The sequence below is a fragment of the Vanessa cardui genome, chromosome 12 (assembly GCF_905220365.1).
Source record: "Vanessa cardui chromosome 12, ilVanCard2.1, whole genome shotgun sequence".
Taxonomy (NCBI): domain Eukaryota; kingdom Metazoa; phylum Arthropoda; class Insecta; order Lepidoptera; family Nymphalidae; genus Vanessa; species Vanessa cardui.
The window spans coordinates 6,572,383-6,595,620 of record NC_061134.1 but is presented as its reverse complement, the minus strand read 5'-3'; the positions used below and the strand labels follow the sequence as shown (position 1 = coordinate 6,595,620).

General features: G+C 30.8%; 3 protein-coding genes across 4 annotated transcripts in view; 2 read left to right on the top strand and 1 right to left on the bottom strand.

Moving 5' to 3' along the window:
* LOC124534462 (transducin beta-like protein 2) overlaps positions 1 to 17,847 on the bottom strand; it is a 73,129-nt gene extending 55,282 nt beyond the window's left edge. Inside the window, exons 1-2 of one of the 2 annotated variants that reach the window (XM_047110353.1) lie at positions 17,526 to 17,847; positions 13,655 to 13,852 (exon numbers count right to left, since the gene is read on the bottom strand). In XM_047110353.1, coding sequence (XP_046966309.1) covers positions 13,655 to 13,852; positions 17,526 to 17,676 — 349 coding nt within the window. In that variant the 5' untranslated portion in view covers positions 17,677 to 17,847. The remainder of the gene's footprint in view (positions 1 to 13,654; positions 13,853 to 17,525) is intronic. The other variant, XM_047110352.1, reaches the window with a different exon arrangement.
* A 469-nt stretch (positions 17,848 to 18,316) lies between these two features.
* On the top strand, positions 18,317 to 22,841 carry LOC124534464 (coiled-coil-helix-coiled-coil-helix domain-containing protein 10, mitochondrial-like). The gene is made up of 4 exons (XM_047110356.1): positions 18,317 to 18,624; positions 22,046 to 22,181; positions 22,527 to 22,743; positions 22,816 to 22,841. Exons 1-4 carry the CDS (start codon positions 18,599 to 18,601, stop codon positions 22,824 to 22,826), a joined length of 390 nt encoding a protein of 129 aa, XP_046966312.1. The 5' UTR covers positions 18,317 to 18,598; the 3' UTR covers positions 22,827 to 22,841.
* LOC124534463 (coiled-coil-helix-coiled-coil-helix domain-containing protein 10, mitochondrial) lies at positions 18,866 to 21,086 on the top strand. The gene is made up of 3 exons (XM_047110355.1): positions 18,866 to 19,046; positions 19,130 to 19,268; positions 20,508 to 21,086. The coding sequence occupies exons 1-3, from the start codon at positions 18,997 to 18,999 to the stop codon at positions 20,748 to 20,750; spliced, it is 432 nt and encodes a 143-aa protein (XP_046966311.1). The 5' UTR covers positions 18,866 to 18,996; the 3' UTR covers positions 20,751 to 21,086.
* Positions 22,842 to 23,238: the final 397 nt, after the last annotated feature.

Genomic DNA, 23,238 nt, shown 5'->3' with positions numbered 1-23,238 from the left:
AAATTACCGACTGCTCGGCTAAGACCACCTCTCCCTTTTGAGGAGAAGGTTTGGAACATATTCCACCACGCTGTTCCAATGCGGGCGATGGAATACACGTGTAGCAGAATTTCTATGAAATTAGACACATGCAGGTTTCTTCACAATGTTTTCCTTCATCACCGAACACGAAATGAATTATAAACCTAAATTAAGCACATGAATATTCAGTGGTGCTTCTCTGGGTTTGAACATGCAATCATCGGTTAACTAGCTACTGGGCCATCTCGATAAGATACACATGATGGTGTAATTAGTCTACTTTGGGCTACAATGCTATTAACAAAAGTTTTAATCAAGCTTTAGGTCGAACCATTTTCTCGTTAGAGTGACGGCTTTGTATTCACACTATATGTAATGCCTACACTTTCATCGATGGCACAATACAAGCTGTATAGTAATAACATCCGTTCCTACGGATAAATGTCGGCGGATCGGATCCGACTTAAGCGAACAGCGCTATTGAAAAACTTACAACGCTAACCAAAATAACCCGACACTATTTCATCTTTAATTTTTAAGAATTTTGTTCATTCGATCTAAATACTTGAAGTCTTGATACACGAGACGTTTAGCGCGAAGATCTCGGAACAACTAACATTGTGAAAATATAAAATCTTTATCTTTATTACATTATTAAATATTAAAAAATTTAAAACATTTAAAGATGGAAAGGTTTTCGCCAATTTGCGACATAAGACGTCCCTGGATCTTTGGAGTCGAATCATCAATCAAAATGTGATGAATCATCACTATAGTCCATAAAATATACATATCATTCATAAACAAATGATACCGATATTCACTTCCGCTTACGTCCCTACAACAAACAGTTACCGCATCTTCTGAACTTGGAATAACAGCAACTTTGTGACGTTTCGACTTTAAATAAACAAGTTCTTGATTATTTCGTCCGATTTAATCGCAGATCAATTAATTTTGAATCCGCGAAGTTAACAATTATAGGAATATCTCCTTTCCCTTACAATTTTCTAGCGTAGACACGGAAATAACAGCCGTGCGCGCCGAATTAGCGTATCCATGTGTTAACAATTTAACACGCCTATTTACAGAATGAACAATGGAAGGTCACAATCCGCCAGTCAATACATACAAATGAGGATTCCGATGAGGGGACTATTTCCTTATCATTTGATTTCAATTAGATATACGAGTATATAATTTTTTGTAATCACATATATATATACATAATTTAAACATATGTCCTTTAAGATTTGAACGTCTATTTATTTTTTAAATAATTTATGAAATAGTAGCTCATATAATATTTTATTAAGCCATTGCACTGTTTAAAAAAACGTACCTACCTTTTTTTATGAATACTATAAGAAGTATATTAAATTCGACTGTATTATCTTAAATATATGAAGTACACGTCACAAAAGGAATTGAATAAATAATATAAGGATTAAACGAAGCGAAAATGCTTTAAGATAGAGCAAGTTTAAAAATAAAACATATGAGAATATATTACACACGAGAAACTCTAGCCAGCACGATGACCTTAAGAAGCTGGCGCCGTCATCGCTCTCAAGTGATCTCATTGACGCGTGCTCTGATACGTACTACTGTCATTGTTATAATTGTTAATCCGACGCCAGACATGACGAAACTCTGAATAACATTAGCTAAGTGATATACGTAACTAGTGCTGTTCGTAACTGGATTTAAAGGCTTTGTAACTTTTTGTAGGGCTTGGCAGGTCTGTTTCAGTGACTTTCATAGGTACTTCATACTTTACTTTCCACAGAACAATCCGTTTGTAATATGGATATTATATTTATGGGTGTAATCCAAAAATGTCTTACAAAAAATCCGTATGATTGACTCTAAAGTCATGTGTGACGTATAACATTATAGGATCGACTTTAATTCGTTTTTCATAACTCACAAAAAAAACGGTTACTTATATACAATAACGATTTAATTGATGTAAGAACCGAGCATTAGTAACTTTACTATTCGATTTAATTTATCTATTGCGATTTGGGTAAGTGAGATCCGTTCACTATTTAAGTCACGTTAGCCAACTACTACTTCTGTCAATAACAGTAGATGTTATCATTTACAGCCAGGTTACCTATTTGCATATCAATTTTCCGATGAGAAACAATAATAAAATTGTGCTTTATGCTAGTATTACGTACATTGCTCCTCTATAGAGAACATTCGTACGAATTCACGTGCGTTATAAAAATAAATGCGTATATATGGCACCGGACTATCACACTGCATTAAAAGTGTAGTTATACAAGCATAAAAACGCATTTATTTTAAAAAATACCACAGGATTGTTTTTTAATGATACCAAGATTATAACAAGATGATGACGATGACCTTAAAGGTGCCGCGTCATCGCTGATCTCATAACGAACACGCTAGATCTGATACATATATACTTTAATAATTTCATACTCTATTGTTATGTACAATGGAATTTTTGGCAGTTGTTTTTAATATATAAAAACTATATTATTTTTATGGTACTTGGATTCGTCAATGTTTTTTCAATAGGCATAAAAAGACGGCATTCATTTCCGTATTCCTGTTTCGATATTTACGAAGATTGGGTGGGAATTGGATGTCGGGGCTCCTATTCATTTATTCTTAGATAAGACTTATCTGCATATAGTCATAGGCGAAGAGACAAAGTATATATATGTTTATATAAATGTGCTATACCATCCTGTCAAAGTTTATAATTTTTAATTTATATTTGCTTATAGTAGAAGTAGAGCCTATTGTCAAATATCATTGCTTTCAATTATGTACTCTTTGGTTTAAATACTTAATTTATTCACACACAGGATTTTTAATATTTTCTTTACTGACCAATAATTATTTTCAAACGTTGTTATTTTATTTTGTCTTTTATTTATACTTCTTAAGCACATAGCTTCATGTTAACAGATTGACGTAAGCAGTTGAAGTGATTAATAATAATGTCTTAATTGCCCTTATATTAATACATATATATATATATATATATATATATATATATATATATATATATATATATATATATATATATATATATATATATATATGTACTCAAATGTTATACGCGTATTAAATCAAACTATTTCAACTTCAACTACCGTCTATATATATATCGGTTATAATTTCCTAATGTATCTGCTTATCACAAAGTTAGAATTAATCATGAGTCAGTTGTGAATCATTTAAATCTATTTACACGAAATTATACCTGTGTTGTAATTTTGTTTCCTACCTGTTTTGGCTACCTGGTAGTTAGCAGATCTCCCACAAATGACAATGGTATTGTATAAATACAGCTGTTTCTTAGTGTCAACACAAAGCAAACAACTCTGGATAATAAAATACTATGTATCTAAAAATGTATGGGGTTGGAATTGTTTGATTTTAGGGAATACAATAATATTAACTGGTCATAACCAGAGTCCTCTCTAAGTGACAATAAAATATCACACGTCCTATACGTAAGATACACATATGTCTATTTATTTAAATAACCTTTAACATTCGAGATAAAGGCACATCTTGACCTACGATACATTATGTAAGTTACTACAGCTATAACTACGTTAAAACCATGTTAAGCGAGTTTTATGAGGAACACTCGACCAGTGCGTAGTAATAATAACCGAAAATAATTCATATATAACTTGATATTCACTAATAAGTTTTTATGTAATATTTCATATATATTTAATTCTTTTCTTTTCTCTCTTTTTGTCTTAACTGATTTTAGCTTCGAAAGAAGAAGACAGTATAGTTGAGTTGAAATTTTAAGCCACTGATTCAATAAACATTAAATATTTATTACGTTTTGTCAATGTTAACTTACTAATTTATAGATACGATACGATTCTGATAAAATGCAAACATTTTGTGAAGGATACGACATGCAAATCATGTAACACACATTATATAATTTGTAATTCCATCTGAGAATCTTCCATACATAATCTCGATACTGACATAGAAGACGCGAAGGTTTTTTACTAATTTGTAAATAAAATAATCAACAAGATTACCGTGTACTACTTGTATATGTAATTAGTTACAGAATCGTCACTCGATGTATTTTCCTTCGTACATATTGATTATTTTGTTAATATTTTTAAAGTAAAAAATACAGTAGAATGTCCATAAGTCGAAAATCAAGGAAAAAGCCAAGAAAATCTAGTTCTATTGAACGAGAATTTCGTCTTATGATTCGACATAAAGAGGTTGTCATTCATTGTTATAAATTTTGAGTTAGTGTTAAAAGTAATAAAAAATTCAAGTTGCAGAGGTGACACATATTATTATTTATGATTAATATATAATCAACTACATTTCCAAAAACATTGCTTTATTCGAGATAGTGGTAAAATTTGATTTTTCGAGTTATGGATTGACTCACTGATTATTTCGACTAATATAGGGTTGTCATTCCGAGCAATTGAGGTTTTGGTGTTTGGAGGAACGGGAACAAAACATTTCTTCGAGATTTGGAAGTTGGACTTATCTAGGCTCGACTAACGAGGTTCTATTGTATATATGTATATAATCTAGCATGTACCTCATAAAGTTTGCGTCCCACTTTCAACAACAACTCTTTAAGCTATTATCAAGAAGACAATTCAAGTAAATACAATACATTAAAAGCATGACATTAACTTTTTCAAGATATTTATTTCTAAAAATCAATGATAAAGTATAGGAAACTCACGGCTATACTACGAAGCGTTCATAAATACATTAATCATTTACCGAATCGTGAAGGTACAAACGATTTCATGATAAGCAGTTTGTAATTACATTACTATACATTATTTAGTCACACCTTCGCGCGTGTTATTCCCAAGTATTTCGTTATCACGTGACGCAATATTACTACATCGATAACATTCAAGATTCATAATTTTAGATAAAAAAATGAATGTATATCAATATTATTTATATCTCTACTTCCTGTTGTAATCGTTGCATAATTTATATGATTTCTAATGGGCGCGATGGAATTGATATTTTATGCTAAGATTTTTTTTGCACTACGACGTAAGTTATGCTTACTTGATACGTATTTAATCAAGTCCTTCAAATTTTAAAATTCATAATTACGGAGCACAAGTAATAAACCGTATAATATTTTTTTTTTGTTTTGTTAAAACTTGATATCACTCAAATCACAGCACTAGCTACTTTTATTACTACATATATTGAGTAAATTAAAATAATGTGGAAATTTTAGGCTCCTTCTTACACGAAGGTTTTGTGGCTTATGCCAAAATGCCGTACAAATGAATACAATCAAAACCAGGCAAGCTCTTGCTTGAACCCGCAGTCCTTAAATAACATTCACTTGTTTTAGCCACAAAGCCATTACGACAATTAATTTCCTATACAGTTAAAAGGATTTGTAAATAAGAAGTAATTTTAGAAAAAAAAAAGCAATATGACTGGTCCAATATTATGCATATTATATCATGAGCTATTTAAGATATGCTTCGCGGACGCAAAAAAAAATAAACTTTAACAAAACAATATAAAACAAATATTACCAAGCGCTGTACTATGGAGGTTTTATACTGAAATACATTGAATACTCGGTATTAACAATCATATCGTACTTGAAGAGGCTAATAAGCACCGATTGTTCGCAAACCATTAAAGAACTATATACAAAACGTGACGTGTTGCTACGTGCTATTATTTTATTACCACTAAAATGATTGTAAAATCCGTATCAAAATAACATAAAACTTATCGAGATAATATAAAATATCCTTCAAGATTTTATTTTCCTCGACCTCCGTGGTCGAGTAGTGTGTACATCGGTTTTTATAGGTACGCCACTCCGATGTCTCGGGTTCGATTCCCGGCCGAGTCGATATAGAAAAATTTCATTAGTTTTTTATGTTGTCTTGGGTACCATCGTTACTTCTGATTTTCCATAACACAAGTGCTTTAGCTACTTACATTGGGATCAGGGTAATGTATGTGATGTATTCAATATTTATTCGTATGCAAGCGATATCTGTTACTTCATTGCAAATATTTTTATTCACAGAGCAAAGTTGTCGGTAATTGCGATGCGACTTTTGCGTGTCTCAGCAACAGGGTCGTTCGAAGACTAGATCATTTAATGAGCTATTGTATTCTTCGATGACCGGCTTTCCATGTTAGTAGCGAACATCGAATCAACCTAGCGATTACATTATACTATCTCAAAGCCATGTTGAATTCAAAATACATAAATATCAATGATAATTATATTATAAATCATTGATAGAATGAATAGACAAAATCAATAAATTTTTTATGTTAACTTATTTATTTGAAACTGTTTTAAAAACAACTCTAGAATTAGACAAATACAGGCAGCTTTTTTATTTATTTTTTAAAACAAGCATTTTTCGAAACAAATGAACAGCGGTCCTTACGCACTGACTATTAGCTTCTAAATTCACAAAAACTTAAAAATAATAATCACCGTGCTCGAAAAATAATTAAAAATATAAGATATTACAGCATAATTATAGATATTCAGACAGATACGTAATTAATTATTGAAATAATAATAATTATGAATACTTTATAAATTATTAATTTCAAAATTGTCTTCATAACTCATTGTTATATAGTTTTTAAACTAGTTAAAAACACAGAGCAATCAGTGAATATAAATGTTATTTTGGGGTAAGTAAACATCACTTGGCGACGCTGTTTACTCCTATAGTTCTGCAATTGTGAAAATGAGACAAGAATATTTCGGACAGACATGTGCCTGATGTATTTACATCGCAAGGCTTTGCGATGTTCTTTATGACAAATATGAAACATTTCGATTATTATTAGTTATTTAACCATAATACGATCAAATTAAATAACATGACATATAGCAAAACTAACGATAATTTATTATTTAGCTAATTATAACGTAATGCGTATGCGCATCTATAGCAATTGTTTTATTTATTTTCTCCTATAATAGCCACTACGCTATTACAGACCAAACTTAGTATTATAGTGGCCCGTATGTATCAATGAACAAGAAACTACATAGAAAAATGGAATAACCCTACTTATTTACGAAGTAGAGAATATTTACATTAATATATTTGCAAATTTTAATATTTATAGTACAACTAAATTTAAGATACTGTCATGGTTGGTTAAACATTCAAAATGGCAGTTTCATATTCAATTTTGTGAGATAAATTGGCTATTGTGTACCAACAGATGTCCACAATGGACTAGATGCTTTAGCCGTTATTCTAAGAGTTGAAACGCCTTAAGTGCCAATAAGAAAATTGTGATTCTAGTATCATGATCAATAGCTTAGATATAGTTTAGTGTAATACACATTTATTTAAACTATTAATGTACTTCTTGTTGATATTATAATATTTTCTGAGTGCCTTCAAACGTCATACAAGACAGAAATTCCAATGAATGTATTTTTAAGAATGTGTCCCGGACGTTCGCTTCTTGATAATAAAATGAATCATTTTTCCAGATAAAAAATAAATAATATGGAACATCGGAAAGATTCCAGAGTTAATTGAAATTATTTCAAAACAAGAGAAAATTCGCAAACAAAAGACGATCGATAAATATGTAATATAAATAAAGAATATGACTAAGTATTTATCGAGCGGCTTGTGTTTATGCTAAATCGATATCGACGATTGTCTCGAGACTGTATTTGCACAAATGTTAATGCGGTTATGGCGTATTTATATCTGATGTCTTATTAAGTTATCCGTTATCTGTTCGAGTGTCACATTACAATAATAGCGACAGACGTCCGGCGTCTTCATTGAAAATCGGTTCATGATTCGAACATTTTACGACATCCTGTATTTGCGGAAAAGATCAACGCACATTTTATTTACATAAAACGTCTGTGATATATTCAAATATTCAATTAGTTAGACGTATCACCGATAACATCTTATAAATGTTTAGAAGGTAACAGTATACATAATTTCATAGAACGTAAAATTAAATAACGAAATATGAAATGTACAGACATGCCCTGTTCAGACTCATCTCAATTTAGTTAAACTCGTTTGGTTTTACGCTCTTTGTCAGGATCACATACTTTATCCAATGACAATAATAGTATAGTATTATATAATGCATTCTTGTTAGAAACTTGTTGATGGTACCACCACTCGTTAAACTGCAGCAAGTAACCAGTCACGAGTACCATCACCACGAGCATACAGCACGACGCGATCAGGCGTGACGCATCGTGACCGTGACGAGACCTAGGGCAAGCGTCCTCGACTCCGGCCAACCATATCAACACTTAAACCTTAACAGACAACACAAATTCAACGAAATATTTCATTATCAACAAGAATACGTAAAATATGTAAATACGCGAATCCGGCACTTTTATATCGAACTCTCGTTCTCACATATTTGCATTGCAAATATAACGTCTAAATAAAATCGCACCGACATTCCTTAAATGTCGATAATCGTAATCGATGTAACGGTACTAATAAGCGAATAAGTGTTTATTCGGTCTTTAACCCGGGACCTTGTTATTTTTTTCAGATTTAAAATAACATTTTAGATCAATTATTGGTTATAAATTCTCCGTGCGATTGATATACGATGTTAATGATATTAAATTTCGACCTAGTTTTTCTGCTAAAGCGGCCAGCGTTGGAACAGGGTCGCAGACGTTTGGGCGAGGTGAGCGACCCCGTGGTATCACGGCGATCATTCCGGTTTTAGGATTTATCAGCATACGTCACAGCTGCAACGCAACTAGAGCGGGAACATCATATTTCACGACCACATGCATTTGTTCAAATGTTCTAAATTTCACCTATGTGATTAACAGAACAAAACATTAAAATTCATTGTAGTTTCAACATTATCTTATGTAAGGCAATTGATGCCTATTCGCGATGTTCAAACGTATTTGATAGAAGTAAACATAATATACTTGTCTCTTTCTTATATACGGTGTTAAGGGGACTACAGGAGCTAATTGCCCTTGAGAATCACGCGCACACATACATACACTAACGAGTCTAACGACAAAAACGGCATGTCCCCCCGCGCACTACGCTTAGCGAGGCGGTGAGGTTACGCCTGAATATTCCAATAGATGGCGCCGAACCGCCGCGCGCCGCGCCGAGCGAAAGCGAAGCGAAGTCAATTCTATCAATTCTATCAATCATAGATTTCATAAAAATAGACAGGACAACAGAATTATTTTAATTTCTTTGTGTCATTTAAAAAATTATGATAAAATTAAACAGAATTAATTAAACTTAAATTATTATTATTTTATGTACAAAAAATAGTTAATTTAAACATTTTTTTCTTTAATTTTTACTGTATCAATTCAATTAGTTGTAATACTAAATATTAAATCGTACCTATTTTTAAATTTTGTAAGTTTGTTAAGCGATTTATTAAATAAAATTGGAACTGTTCGTAATTTGTACATTGACAAAAAGCGTAGAGTTTGTTCGTTTTACTAATATCGGTACACAAAGAAAAAAAATTAAGTTAAAAAAGTCAGCATCAAAAAGTTACTATAAAAATAATATCGTCAAGCCGGTTTAGTAGAATTATTGGTTAACTCGGTCAATCACAGTGGGTTTAGTCATAAATCTCATAAAAATAGTTTGGATATTAGAAGTATTTGTATTGTTTTTGACTGATATTTGAAATAAAACTGATTCAATTAAATTCAAATATTTTTATTTATTTTTGGTTTAACAAAAAAACAAATAAATTTCGTTTCAATTTTTTTATTAAAATATATTTTTTTAATTATTCGTTCGTCGTCGTTCGTTATTAAAATATCTTGGATACTTGCAATCAATATTTCACCCACTTTCACTGAAGCTACGAGCTAAAATTTTTCAATTGATACTATTTCCAATCTTTAAAAAATATTGAATTACGTATATGACACTTCTAAATATTTTAGTTCTTTGGTTCACAACAATTACATATTTCAAGATGGCCCAGTGGGTAGAACGCGCGCATCTTATTGCGGGTTCAAACCCAGGCAAGCACCACTAAATATTCATGTGATGTGCTAATTTGTATTTATTTATTTTTTTTATTATTAAATTTCATCCATACATAACTATATTTCCTGTTATAAACAAAATTGATAAAATTAAACTCTAACGTAATAGAAATAGCTTCCGTGTTATTTTTTTTCGATTTTCTTAATTCTGAAAAAATAAATGCATAGTTGTTAGGAATTAAATTTTAATAATTATAATATATATATTTTTTTTTAAATATAGTCCTTTAAAAATAATAAAATTTTAGTTCAGAGTTCGGGGATCGAACCCGCACATTCTTCTTGGACTTGCTTGCATTGACCAAATACTCCATGGTGACTGTAAGAAATCTGTCGAAAAATCTGATTCTATGCGAACTAATTGCATTGTTTTTAATAAATGTTTCCAATAATCATTATTTATAATATATATATATATATATATGTTTACTAATTAAATACTCTTACCTTTTCATATTATCTTTCATATGTTCGGCTTTTTAATTTATATGAACGTTTTTTAGTTTAAAATTAAACTTTATAAAAAATAACTTAACAAAAAAATAAATGGCTAACTATAACTAGACTATTTTAACTTAATATATTTATTTACATAAAAGAATATTATTCGACAATTAATTTACAATTAAAATTACACAAAAATAAAATCTACGAGATTTTATTCGCAACGATGCGGTGAAAAGAGCGACGCGTCTGTATAGCAACAGGCCTCGGCCGGCAGTGTCTGTACGAGGCGCTCACGCACACATGCTTACGCATTTTGGTCGAAAATAAGAAAATCTGATTTAAAAAAAATCTATTGATTTTACTAAATAATTAAGATAATAAATTTTTAGTATATTGTTTGTAGAATAATCTGACAAAAGACCAAAATTATTGAAGGTATATAAGTGTAGTTAAAAAACAAAAAAAGTCTTTTTTAGAGGTAACTTTGCGATTTTTTTCTATCGTACCAAATTAATTACATCATGTTTTCAACACAATTAATAACTAGCATCTATCCTGAAGATTAACATATATTTTTTTCATTTGGTTTATTCCATCGGATTATATACTTTTTGGCATTTTAAAACTTGCATTTAGCTCATGTAGTCCCCTTAAAAATGATGAGAAAATATTTAGTTATGCTAAATTAGTTTACTGTATAAAAGAAACGGCTTTTCAACTTAGTAATATTAGAACTTTGAAATATTTGTTTTTTTTTTTTTAATTTAATTGTAACGTCGAGTTACCTTAATCTTATTTAATATTTTTACTATGAGTTTTTTAAAGAGACTTAAATGTAAAAACAATATCAACAAAAACGGGGATCTTTTAAATGATTTTAGTACTTCTTTGTTATTTAGTAATCATTTTTTATCATTTGCAACCTAAGTAGGTTACAGAGATAATATTTATACAAATCGATATCAATAAAATCTACTTACTTTATCTTCTATCTGATAAACAATAGTTTAAAATAGACCTAAGAAGACGACAAGAAATAGAGATATGAAGAATGGCGAATTATATATGTATAGATTTATAATAAAACAAATTTATTCATGAAATACCTACTCAAGTTTCCAGCTAGTCGAGGCTAAGAGCGATGAGCTCACAGGGGTAACGGTAAAGTTGTTCATTAGACTCATCTCGATAGAGGACAACTTAGTCTCCACGTCATACGAACACTAACATTACATACTTTAAATTCTACTTAATGTCTACTCATACTAAGTCATCCATATCTTGGAACCCTTCGTTGCTATAACACCTATCCGATTTCATCTCCCTAGACAGTCAGACAGTCAAGCAAATTACGTCATAAATATAGACATATAATTTTGATTTATATTTTTATGAGTGTTACATATAAGGCAAGAGAAGAAAGTTTAGCTCTTGCACGGTAATAAACTACTAAAGGATATGGTTAGTGTAGAGGTACCAGGGTCAAAGGGAAACACACGACAGTGTTCCCGAATGAATGGAATGAATGATAAATTTTACAAATATAGTAAGGAGTAGGAGGTTGCATATCATATAGATTAGGATCAATGAGTGACGAAAAACTTTAAGAATGTTATCGTATTGAATTTAAAAATAAAAAACGTTTGCACTCAACGCGGAGGTGAATAAACTCGCCGAAGTTTTGTTATTTTTTGCCTCGATATGTCGCATTAGTATATAAATTATGCAGTCTACAAACTTGTTTAAAGAGTTTTTTTATTCTTAAATATATATCAAAATACATAAATAATACGTTATTATTGAAATATAACAAGACATACCATTATAGGGTTAATATAAATGTTATGTTTTTTTTTTTTTATAAAATAATTTATATCTATAAGAAGATACATGTAAATATTCGGTTGCAATTAGGTTTTCTTGGAAATATTATATTTTGTATCATAATAAACTAAAACATTAAATATTTATGTGGTCCTTAAACGGATAATTTAATATCGATTTTTTTTTAAAATTCATATGAATTTGTTAAATGTGATCGTATAAATCCCAACGTTTTTTATTTAATTACAAGAAGTATTTCCTGTTTCGAGTGTATTTTTTTTAAATATATATTCTGTTTGAATACAATAAATCATGTCAAGTTAGGAGTCATTGGTCTTTGAATGACGACCGAGGGACCTCTAAATTACACACAACAGTAAATTAACACTACAAGCTCTATGTTAGGTTTTATAGTGACAGCTTTCCCGTGAAGTAATCGTAATTATTTCTGATAGATGATTTGTTTTTAATATTCTAGATTATGTACATAATTTATATTTCACTTGAAATAACATTATAAGGTCAAATCGACATCTGCACGAGAAAGTGTCCGTTAAACGCTTACTGCTCGTTAAATAATACTTTCCCTTAAATTTTGAAAAATCATCGAATCGATAGAGCAGTATGCGCTTTCAATAAAACTTACCGAGTCCTTATACTATTATTTTATATGAGGACTTTGTAAGATTACAACTCTGTAATTTTTTTCAATGTTTTAACATTGTAATTTAAATGTTTAAAAAATGAATAGTTTTCTATGATTCAACCGTTCAACGGTAGGAAGTTAGCTAACGTAACACACACCAGAGCAACACAAGTCATGCGTATCGCCGACTATCGGAAAGCGTTCGATCAACCGTCTTATTATCTAATGATATCTCATTTTATTACCTCAACAATGGTTACCTTAGTAACTTCCTATCGCGTTACGTTCGCTTAAATCACATTTCTTACGATAATTGTTACTAACTTAATAAGGAAATAATAATTACCAAGAATTATACAATTATTGTTTCCTATTTTCTTTTTTCTTTAGTGACGAGTTACGTTGGCCCGTCAAACAAACTCCGAATTATCACTGTTCAAATAAATCAAACGAAAGATTTGTTTAAGAACATCTTATCGCTCACAACGTGTACGGAAGTTTTGATAAAAGTATACATTGAAGAGTTAGTTACCTCTCGTTTGAAGGACCATCGTTACGCAGTTTACGAATAGATGTGTTAGTAACCGCCACCGTGTGTGTGTGTGTGAGTGTGTGTTTAATAATTTGTAACTTACCATCACATGTAGCGGCCATGAACTTCCCATTTGCAGAGAAATCCATAAGAAGAACAGTACCAGGGTGCCCTTTGAGATTCTTAAGCAGCCAAGGATGGCTGAAATCAGTCTTCCCTTTCCATTGTGCGCGTTTCTTATTCTTTCCACCGGCGCGGGATTCGGTCACGGCGGAATCTTGTGTCGTCTCAGTCGAAGCTTCTGTAAATAATAATTAATATCCCCTGATTAAGATGAACTAGATATGAGTATTCTCAAATATAGAATGAGGGTCTATATAAACCTTTATAAAGATAACTCTTTACGCCGCGCACGTCAAATTTACACAAAACTTTGATAATTTAGATGGCACTTAAATCTGCTTTATGAATCATTCCGTATATTGGTGCAAACGATATGAAAATATGTTCTATAGTTTTTGAGTTTATTGCGACTTTGTAATATTCAGTATAAGAAGGCAAATAATTCATAAATAACGGCAACATTGGACTTAAAACATTTTCGTAAAAACATTGATACGCCTATGATTACGATTGTAAATTATAATTAACGATCGTAAATCTTATTAATAATCTGATTAATCATTCACAACCATAATAATTTAACGAGTCATTAAATACTTGTCAAAACTTAAAATAATATCTAGATTGTTATAAAATTAAATACAACTGGCATTCATACAAAAAATATCCATACATCATAAGTATATTTCCGTAAAGACGTAATTAGTTTTACGTTAAATTGATAACAATACTAACGTAATAATGAATATTACGTGATCATTACAGGTAGATATTACAATTCATAATGCACATATACAATACATAAGTATTCGTTGCGTGATTTATCTTTCTGTCTTCTCACAAACAGATGTTTTTATTAATATTATTATCGCACCGGCCGGGACGTTCTTTATACATGCTTCATAGAAACCTTTCAAATTTTCAAACAAATCGAAGAACAGGGGATCAAGTAACCAGATCTTCGTAATGATATTGTGATATCCCGCGAACAATTATTCATATTTAAGAAAATAATATACAGTTGAAATTTGTATATGTACTTATATTTTTTTTTAGGGATCGGAGTGGCACGATTGATGCGCAAGCGATCCCATACCATTAGCGAACCCTACCAAGATACAGAAAGGGGTACCAGTTTTTAGTGAGTATTGCGGCGAACTCGTCGTTGAGTCCCAAATACCTCGAGCTTCACGTGAGAGAATGTGAGGAAGGGGGTCAACAGTTTAACAAAGCTTGCTTTCAATGTCAAATAAATGTCAAAGAAATAGAAAATTGAATGAAGAATTAATGGTATCTATATTTGTGAATATCTGCATCCTGTATTTATTTATTTTTCACGTATTTTTCTGTGATATAAAGCTTTTACCACACAGTTAATTTATATAATAGAGTAGAATAAAAAGAGCAAATATTCGATTGATTTGCAACAAAATAATCGTCATCCGTAAGTAACAAAGCGACTAATTGAATTACAACGCCCTTTAAAACAATTATGTCAGTAGTTCATTGAATTTTCGATACGGTTATAAATATTACGGACCGTTATTCGGTAAAATTGGAACTATTATTATGATTGAGATTAAGATCGATAATGGAAAATCATGATCGATAAAAACTTTCCAATGCAAATTATCGTCATATTACACATTTAGTAATTACCAATCGTTATTTACGATAGTAAATTCTCGATATTTTATTAATTCTAAAGTATATAGTGTTTAGAGTAGAGTAGATGAAAATATCTCGCAAAACAATCAGCATATGAGACGATCCATGATCACGACCCAACGGCCAGAAGTTACGGCTGAGAAGAATCTTTATACTAATAGTTATCAGTTAACCAGGCTCTTTAAAATTGCGTAAATAAGCTTTCGTGAGGATCTAAAACATACAAGGTAGCGTCCGGGATACTATTTTTTATATTGTTATGTTACAAAAGTGCTAAAAAGAAAAATGCCTCTCTCCGTTTCACTGTTGTGTTTGTGGTTTGGCGGCGATGTAGACTGTTTCAAATTTACTTTCACTTCACTACCGTTAACTTATCTGCCGGCTCGGTTTTGCAATTTAATGTCAGATATCATTTGAATTGTAGAGAAATCTATAGAGAAAATGAACAAGTGACTCTTCCTTTTTTATAATTACTGGTCGTTATAAAATCGATGTTTTTTAATACTGACAAAACGTGATTTTATTCTGACAATAGAAACGTAACTTAAAATATATTACGTTCACACGTTTTTCACAATTCGCTTTGTTTTTAAAAACTTCATTAGTTATTAAAAGGGCAAAGAGTAAGTGTAAAAATTAAAATAAGAAAACAGATGTCTAATAACTTCATTTTATTCCTAGAGGTAATAACATCGAGGAAATTAAAAAAAAAAAAGTTATTTTTAGTTCGATTTATAAACACGGCCCGGTTAAAAACGGCGCTAACAAAAGCTAGGAATATGAGTGACACAATGCAGTGTAGAAATGGCGTACCCGTACCAAACGAACATTGTATTTGTGCAGAGTGATTCCCACTAATAGTGCATGCTAGAAGATTTTGCTGGACACAAAATAACACAATCGATTATTTAGAGTATGATGCATGTTGCAATGTTTGTTTTATAAAAATAAAGCATCTCAATATTTATAAATCAATAAAAAAAAATAACTGAAAAATATTTAAAAATGTTTTGAACTTTTTTTTTAGCGAGAAGAAGTTTCAGTATTATTGTTACATTAATAACTAAAATTCTTACTTAAACTAGCCCTATAAGTAAATACTTGCTGTTAATTTTTATTAATATGCTTGATTTAATAAGGTGTTTCTTTTAATTATTGTCCTTATAAGTTATAGTAGTAAAAATAGTCAATACTAATATATAAATATAGTTTATGTTTATGAAAAATTTTAGAAATTGGATGTAAACAATACCTCTTTATTTTAAATTTTTCTTGTAAATATTTATGTAAAAACTTTATGCCTAATATCGCAAAGCAAAAGTAAATGTCAACACATGCATTATAAAAAAAAAAAACTATACTGATATCTATAATAGTCTTGTAAATGAAGAACAATATTATCCATCATTATTATCCCTTAAATTGCATTTCAAATTTTTAAATTTAGAATTAATCCATATCTTAACATCTTCGGTAAGAGGATGATCAGGTAATATATTAGATAGTAAATAGCATGTCATTTAGTATTACTAATAATATTTAACTTACTGAATCAAACTGAATATTGTTAACTAAGGCCAATTATTATGTTTAAATAATATACATACCACATTTCCCACAATGCCAAACTGAAGTCTTATTTGTAACAATGGTTTATTTATATACTTATAATTGCCATTAATATGTTATTTGTGCAGTTGTTTTCTGTCATTGATATGAACTCAAATAAAAATGCAACTTGGTAAACATCTATGACATTGTGTTTATTTTAAAGTTTTTGTTTTTAAAAATTTATTTATTTTAGCTATAATTTATATTAGCTATAATGTCGAAAGGAAAATCGCGTATAAGAGATTTATACATTTAAATTACTTTTTACTCCATAAATGAATTAATATGGTGCGCATTAAAAATATAAAACTTATTTAGCAGTAAATGCTAGAATAAATTTTACTATGATTCTATTTGAAATATAAAACATGAATTGTTTTTGATAGCGGAATTATTGTAACAGTATCTATCACGCGTGAACTTAACCGCTCGTTCACCACGAGCTTATAGCTTTTTGCGGCAAAATTCCTCGTGTTTTATAAAACGATAAATATTCTGCTAATTATAATTTGTTAGAAAATATAACCACTTTTTATTATACATTAATAGTTTAAAGAATATTTGTATTCTACCTGTTATGTTCTCCGCTTCATGATTTTGTACTTCACTCGTCGTATTGCCGAAGATGGTCTTGTAAATAAAGTGTAATATTACACACAAGACAACAGTTATTCCAGCCAAAATAAATGCATTCATATTTTGACCGGCTTCAGTAAATCCCATTTTCACTGAAAAATATATTAAAATATACCGATAAATGTAAAGTTTCAAATAGAGACAGTAGTAGTCACGCGGTGAGAAATTAACTGAACGTGATTCGTGAACTGTCTTGACAGTTGACTGAATAGAATGGAGAGTGAACCGGCGACTGAATTGATTTGATTGAATGAAAATAATACCATGCTTCCTACGCTAGTGACATTAGCGTACAACAAACTCGCGCCAACCTTATATTTAATACGCTCTGATTTACGCATATAAAGTAAAAAAACAAATGTTAAAGTTTTAAAATTTTTTTTTGTTCTGTAAAAAATAAGAACTAAAAATAAATTAAACTCATAATTTTTAATTGTGAGTTTATGATATTTGAAGAATAAAATTTTTTCACCACCACCACATTGATGTCCGAAAATCCACAACAACGCGATTTCTTAGACATTTTCTGCATCGCACAACCACTTTGTGAAACACGCTTTCGCCGGGGGTTTTTCCGAACCGATGCGACATGGGAACCTTCAAGAAAAGAGCGTACTCCTTTCTTAAAGGCCGCCAACGCACCTGCAAGCCCCCTGGTGTTGTAGATGTCCATGGGCGGTGGTAGTCACTTTCCGTCAGGTGAGCTCGTTTGCCACCTATCACATAAAAAAAATATTACATACACAGGTAAACAAACTGTTAACTTTATTTACTAAGTGTCAATTTGATTTTGTTAATTTTTATACGTAGTAAATTAAAAATAGATTATTTTGTATCAGATTGCTTAAAACCTTATTGTTTACTCTTAACAATATTATAAATTATATTTTAAATTGGCTGGCTAATGTTTTTTTAGAAAAATAAAATATTATGACAAATTATATCATTCGTGACAAAAGTTGCAGTAACCAATATGAATTTAAATTAAATTAGTAATAAATATACAAATATGCCCGGCCGTAGTAAAAGCAGCAGGTAATTAAATTTAATATACTGTAGTTATTTATAGTTCACAAAAATTAAACATATATATATTCTAAAATTCTATCATAATAAATTCTTTATTATTTATAAAATAGAATATCATTCAATTATTTTAAGCTTTTGACGTTGGTAAGCGTGTAACAGATATTTTCTGTCTCTTTTCCTTTTATGAAAAAGTGACAAAGACCGACGATTCTAAATTTAAACATTCTATAGTTTCTAGAACACTATAGCGAAGTCATTGATAAACTGTCACTGTCATAAGAAAGATTTCTGATTCAGTAATCAGTTGAAGTTCGTGATATCGACAGCGTTGTATTCTGCAAAAATATTGCAATTGTTTTAAGTGAATATTAATTGAAAATGCCTCGACGAGGACGTTCTGCGAGCCCACCACCGGCGCCACAGCGAAGGTAAATATCTGTTTTCGGTAATTGGTTACATTTGTTTTATAATGAATCAAAGCGTGATATAACCTCTCGATAAAAATTTTTAGAGCTGCGCCGCCACCAAGCAATGTACCAGCTCATGCTCCACCATCAACACCCGCTCCTGCTGTCGCTCAGCCTCAGCAGCCTTCTTTGTTTGGCCAAATGGCAGCCACCGCTGGAGGTGTTGCTGTAGGATCTGCAGTGGTACGTACTGTGTTATGTAACTGAAATATGATTTTTACTCGTTAATCATTTGGAAATAACATTTAACGCACAGTCATTGCGCAATATATGGTGACAATTTCCAGAAATGCCTATTGTAGGAATTTACTATTATTCTTTGTTTGGCGATATTCCAATAGTGATCACGTGTTTTGATGTCGTCTTGACATTGGCATTACTGCATGTAAACATGATTTGCGTAATATTTTTATCATCACGCATCATATTCAATCAATTAATTCCCTAATCGTAAATATTTACCAGTAACTGCAGAAATTATATTGATGATTTTGTGCTTTTGTGTTATGTATGTGTAACTTTTATTGTTATTCTGGTGATGAGTTCAGACAAGAAATATTTTTGCATTACAATGTTTGATGTTTTTTCCTTTTCTTACAAGAATAAATTGTTATGGTGAATATTGAGTGATGACTTATTATTGATTACTGTAGCCCTTCTGAAATATTTTTTAAAGATTTTAACCCAATAAATTTTTTTATAAGGCTCTTGTTCATTAAGAATAACTATAAAATACGACTAATATTGCTAAATATGATAGTTAATCCAATTCCTAAAAAGTCCCTTGTTTACAATTGGGTCTGATGATGCAATTTTAGGTAACATTTTTATTCATAATTATTTTTAACAAATGATTATGAACATGTTTGATTGCTGTGGCAATACTTAATAATGTTATGTTAGGTGCTTACTGCAGAGTGCAAGTCAAATACATACAAAAATCTATACATATAATAAAATTGGAGAGTTTATATTATTAAAAAAGCTTTCCTTTTTTTTTACACAGTGCTTATTATGTATGTATAAATGGTGCATATACTAAAATAACATTTTTTTACAATTCTTGTCTGTCAGTCTGCTTGGTCCAGCTAATCTCTGGTATGCCTTGACCGATTTTGACGGAACTTTCACTGGCAGTTAACTGATATAATAAGGAGTAACTTAGGCGACAATAATTTTTTTTTGTTAAATTCAAATGTGGACAAGGTCACACCACGCACAGCTGGTAATAAATATAATAATATTCAGTGAAATGTGTAATTGTTGGTTTGTTCTTCTGTTTCTGAAGAAGACTAGTTTTTGCTAAGATGCAGAGCCTAAAAGTAATCAGTTTATGTACATATAAGTCGTATATTACACAGTGTTGCCGTTATATTGGAAATGAAAACAGGGTAAACTTAATTATTTATTTTTGCATTTCAGGGTCACATGGCTGGTAGTGCTATAACTGGTATGTTTAGTGGAGGTAGCAGCAGTGAGCCAGCACAGCAGCAGCAGCAAGCTGCACCTGCCCAGCCTAATTACGGCCAGCAGCAGCAACCGCAGGGCCCTTGCGCTTGGGAAATCAAGCAGTTCATTGAATGTGCTCAACAGCAACATGATCTGTCCCTTTGTGAAGGGTTCAATGAGGCTCTGCGTCAGTGCAAAATCACCAATCGTATCTAATTGAATACTTAAGGTGCCTCAAAATCTTTAAAAACACAATGATTTTTGGATTTCATAATTCTCTTGCCTGGTTTTATAAAAGCTGGGTTAAATCATATACCTGTCATAAAGTCTACCTCAAGTTTAAGATGTTCCATTTAAATAATAATTCGAGGCACCTACCTAGCAATTATTATATGTAAATTTCCTTGGAGTAATAATTTTTGTTATTTATAGCAAATTTTAGTCATTATCTTTTTAATAAATTGACAATATAGATCACGGAGTATCTATCCCTATATTATTTTTAATATTGTTAGTTACTTTTAAATTATAAATAAAATAGAGTAGAAAACAGAGTTTGTTTTATTTCATCTTTTTATTAAAATCTTTATATAAAATATCACATATTTTCCCTATAAACAAATGAATAAGTTAATGCATGTCCTCTTTTTTTTAATTCTTGATATAAGTCCAAATCTTGATAAGGTTGTTTTTATATTTTGTTTATGTAATGTGTGACCTTCAGAGAAAATATGAGATACCTCAACCCATAAACATATGAACATTTATAATAAAATAGCTGTAGCTGTGATGCATTGAACCTGCATATATAATGAATTATGTATGCATATACCAGGATTGACTAAACTATTACCTGGTATCATGCATCACTGAAGGCCCATAGTTTGTTGATAGAATAAAATATTTCTTTTTCCGTTTGATGTTAAATATGCTTATTTTTAACCAGAGTTGCATTTATTATTTGGAAAAACGAATGCGTTTGATTTTAATAAACATAATGTCATTCTTCTGCTCTTATTAATATCAAGTTTACCCATCTTCTAGAAACCCAATTTATATCACTACATAGTTTAAAACAAAGTCGCTTTCCCTGTCCCTACATCCCTTTGATATCCTTATATCCTATGCTTTTAAAAGATTTAAAGCTACGTAACGGATTTTGATGCGTTTTTTTTTTAAATCGATAGTGATTCAAGAGGAAGTTTTTTGTTTATAATACATTGACAATACAGTAAAGAAACACTTAATTATTCTGTTCTTTAATTTGATGACGTAAAAATCTGTAGTATATTAAGTATCAGTATTGCACCCGAGCAAAGCCGGGTCACTAGTATATAATATTTATGAAACATACTTTTGCTAACTTCACAGTTTTAGTTAATTTAAGGTACAAATAAAAATGCCAGTATTTAACTATGAGTGTAATATAATTACATAGCCCATCATTGAGTTGAAAATAAATTGGAGTACCTACTTTTAAGTCATCATTAATATTTTAATTGTTTCTGTAGTCGCTCTAGATACTCTAGAGCAGACCAACATGCACCATCGCGCCCCCCTACAGTATTTGTAACACCAATGCCACGGCGTTCGGTGTTTAGAGACGCAGCGGCCGTGGCAGGTGGCGTCACTGTTGGTACCACCATGGTCAGTACCTTTTTCTATAAATTTAATTATAACAAAGCTTTTTGGTACAACCAATGTTAAATAGAAAGGCTTTTAAATTATAATTTATTTTATTCAAAATATTATAAAAATTCTAGACTATATTTATAAAGTTACTAGGCGTGTCGCTGGCACTGAACGTGTTAAAACAATAACAATAATTTCACCAATACAAACCAATTAAGGTCTAAGATGTTGTTGTTGGCATCCTTTATTCCAGCAATGGAATTTCAAATATTAAATGAATTAATATAATTTAAATTAATTTCAAATAGTAAATGTATTATAGTAGTTGTTATTAAATATTTTTATATATGACGTTCGCAGGGACACTTAGCAGGAGAAGCCATTTCAAGCTTATTTACTGGTCGGCGGCGAGAAGAGGTGGAACGTTCACTTCCAAGTAATTACCAACTGGGTACGGAACCTAGCGGACCATGTGCTTATGAAATAGCTCAATTCTTGCAGTGCGCTTCAAGCCGCGACAATTTGCAAGAATGTGAAGCTTTTAATGAGGCTCTCCGAGAATGCAAGCGCCGAAATCGTACGTAGCTTAGATTTAATATTTTCTCTTGTAATGTAATCATTATTTTTTAATTTATAATTATTATTTCAGGTATACCTTGAGGACAGTTACAGAACCCCATCCAATCAAAGTTATCTAACAATAAATAAAATTAACATACGCTGGCGTTTTATTAAATCTTTTTAATATCATGTGGGGGCTTAAGACAATGTCTTATTATAATTCGCGGTGAATAAGTTCATCCTTATTGTATGTAAGGATATTTTGTATAAAAGTGTCTTTTTGGCTAGTTGATTCCCATTCATCAGTCAAAGTGGTATTTACTTATAAGACCAGCAGTGACATTGCAAAGTGTGAAGAAAATCTGCCACGGTGGATGCATCCACTAAAAGCCATTTTAAAGATGGAATGGAATAAACTTATAAACTTTCTAGGTTGTCTGTGACTTGCGCAAGATAAGGATACAAGCCTGTATTCAATGTTTGATATTCATAAAAAATCAAAAGAGTTTTT

Coding starts and splice junctions, on each gene's coding strand:
- LOC124534464 (XM_047110356.1), top strand. CDS start 18,599: ATGCCCGGCCGTAGTAAAAGCAGCAG. Junction 18,625..22,045: donor GGCCGTAGTAAAAGCAGCAG/GTAATTAAATTT, acceptor TTGTTTCTGTAG/TCGCTCTAGATACTCTAGAG. Junction 22,182..22,526: donor TCACTGTTGGTACCACCATG/GTCAGTACCTTT, acceptor TGACGTTCGCAG/GGACACTTAGCAGGAGAAGC.
- LOC124534463 (XM_047110355.1), top strand. CDS start 18,997: ATGCCTCGACGAGGACGTTCTGCGAGCCCACCACCGGCGCCACAGCGA. Junction 19,047..19,129: donor CCACCGGCGCCACAGCGAAG/GTAAATATCTGT, acceptor AAAAATTTTTAG/AGCTGCGCCGCCACCAAGCA. Junction 19,269..20,507: donor TTGCTGTAGGATCTGCAGTG/GTACGTACTGTG, acceptor TTTGCATTTCAG/GGTCACATGGCTGGTAGTGC.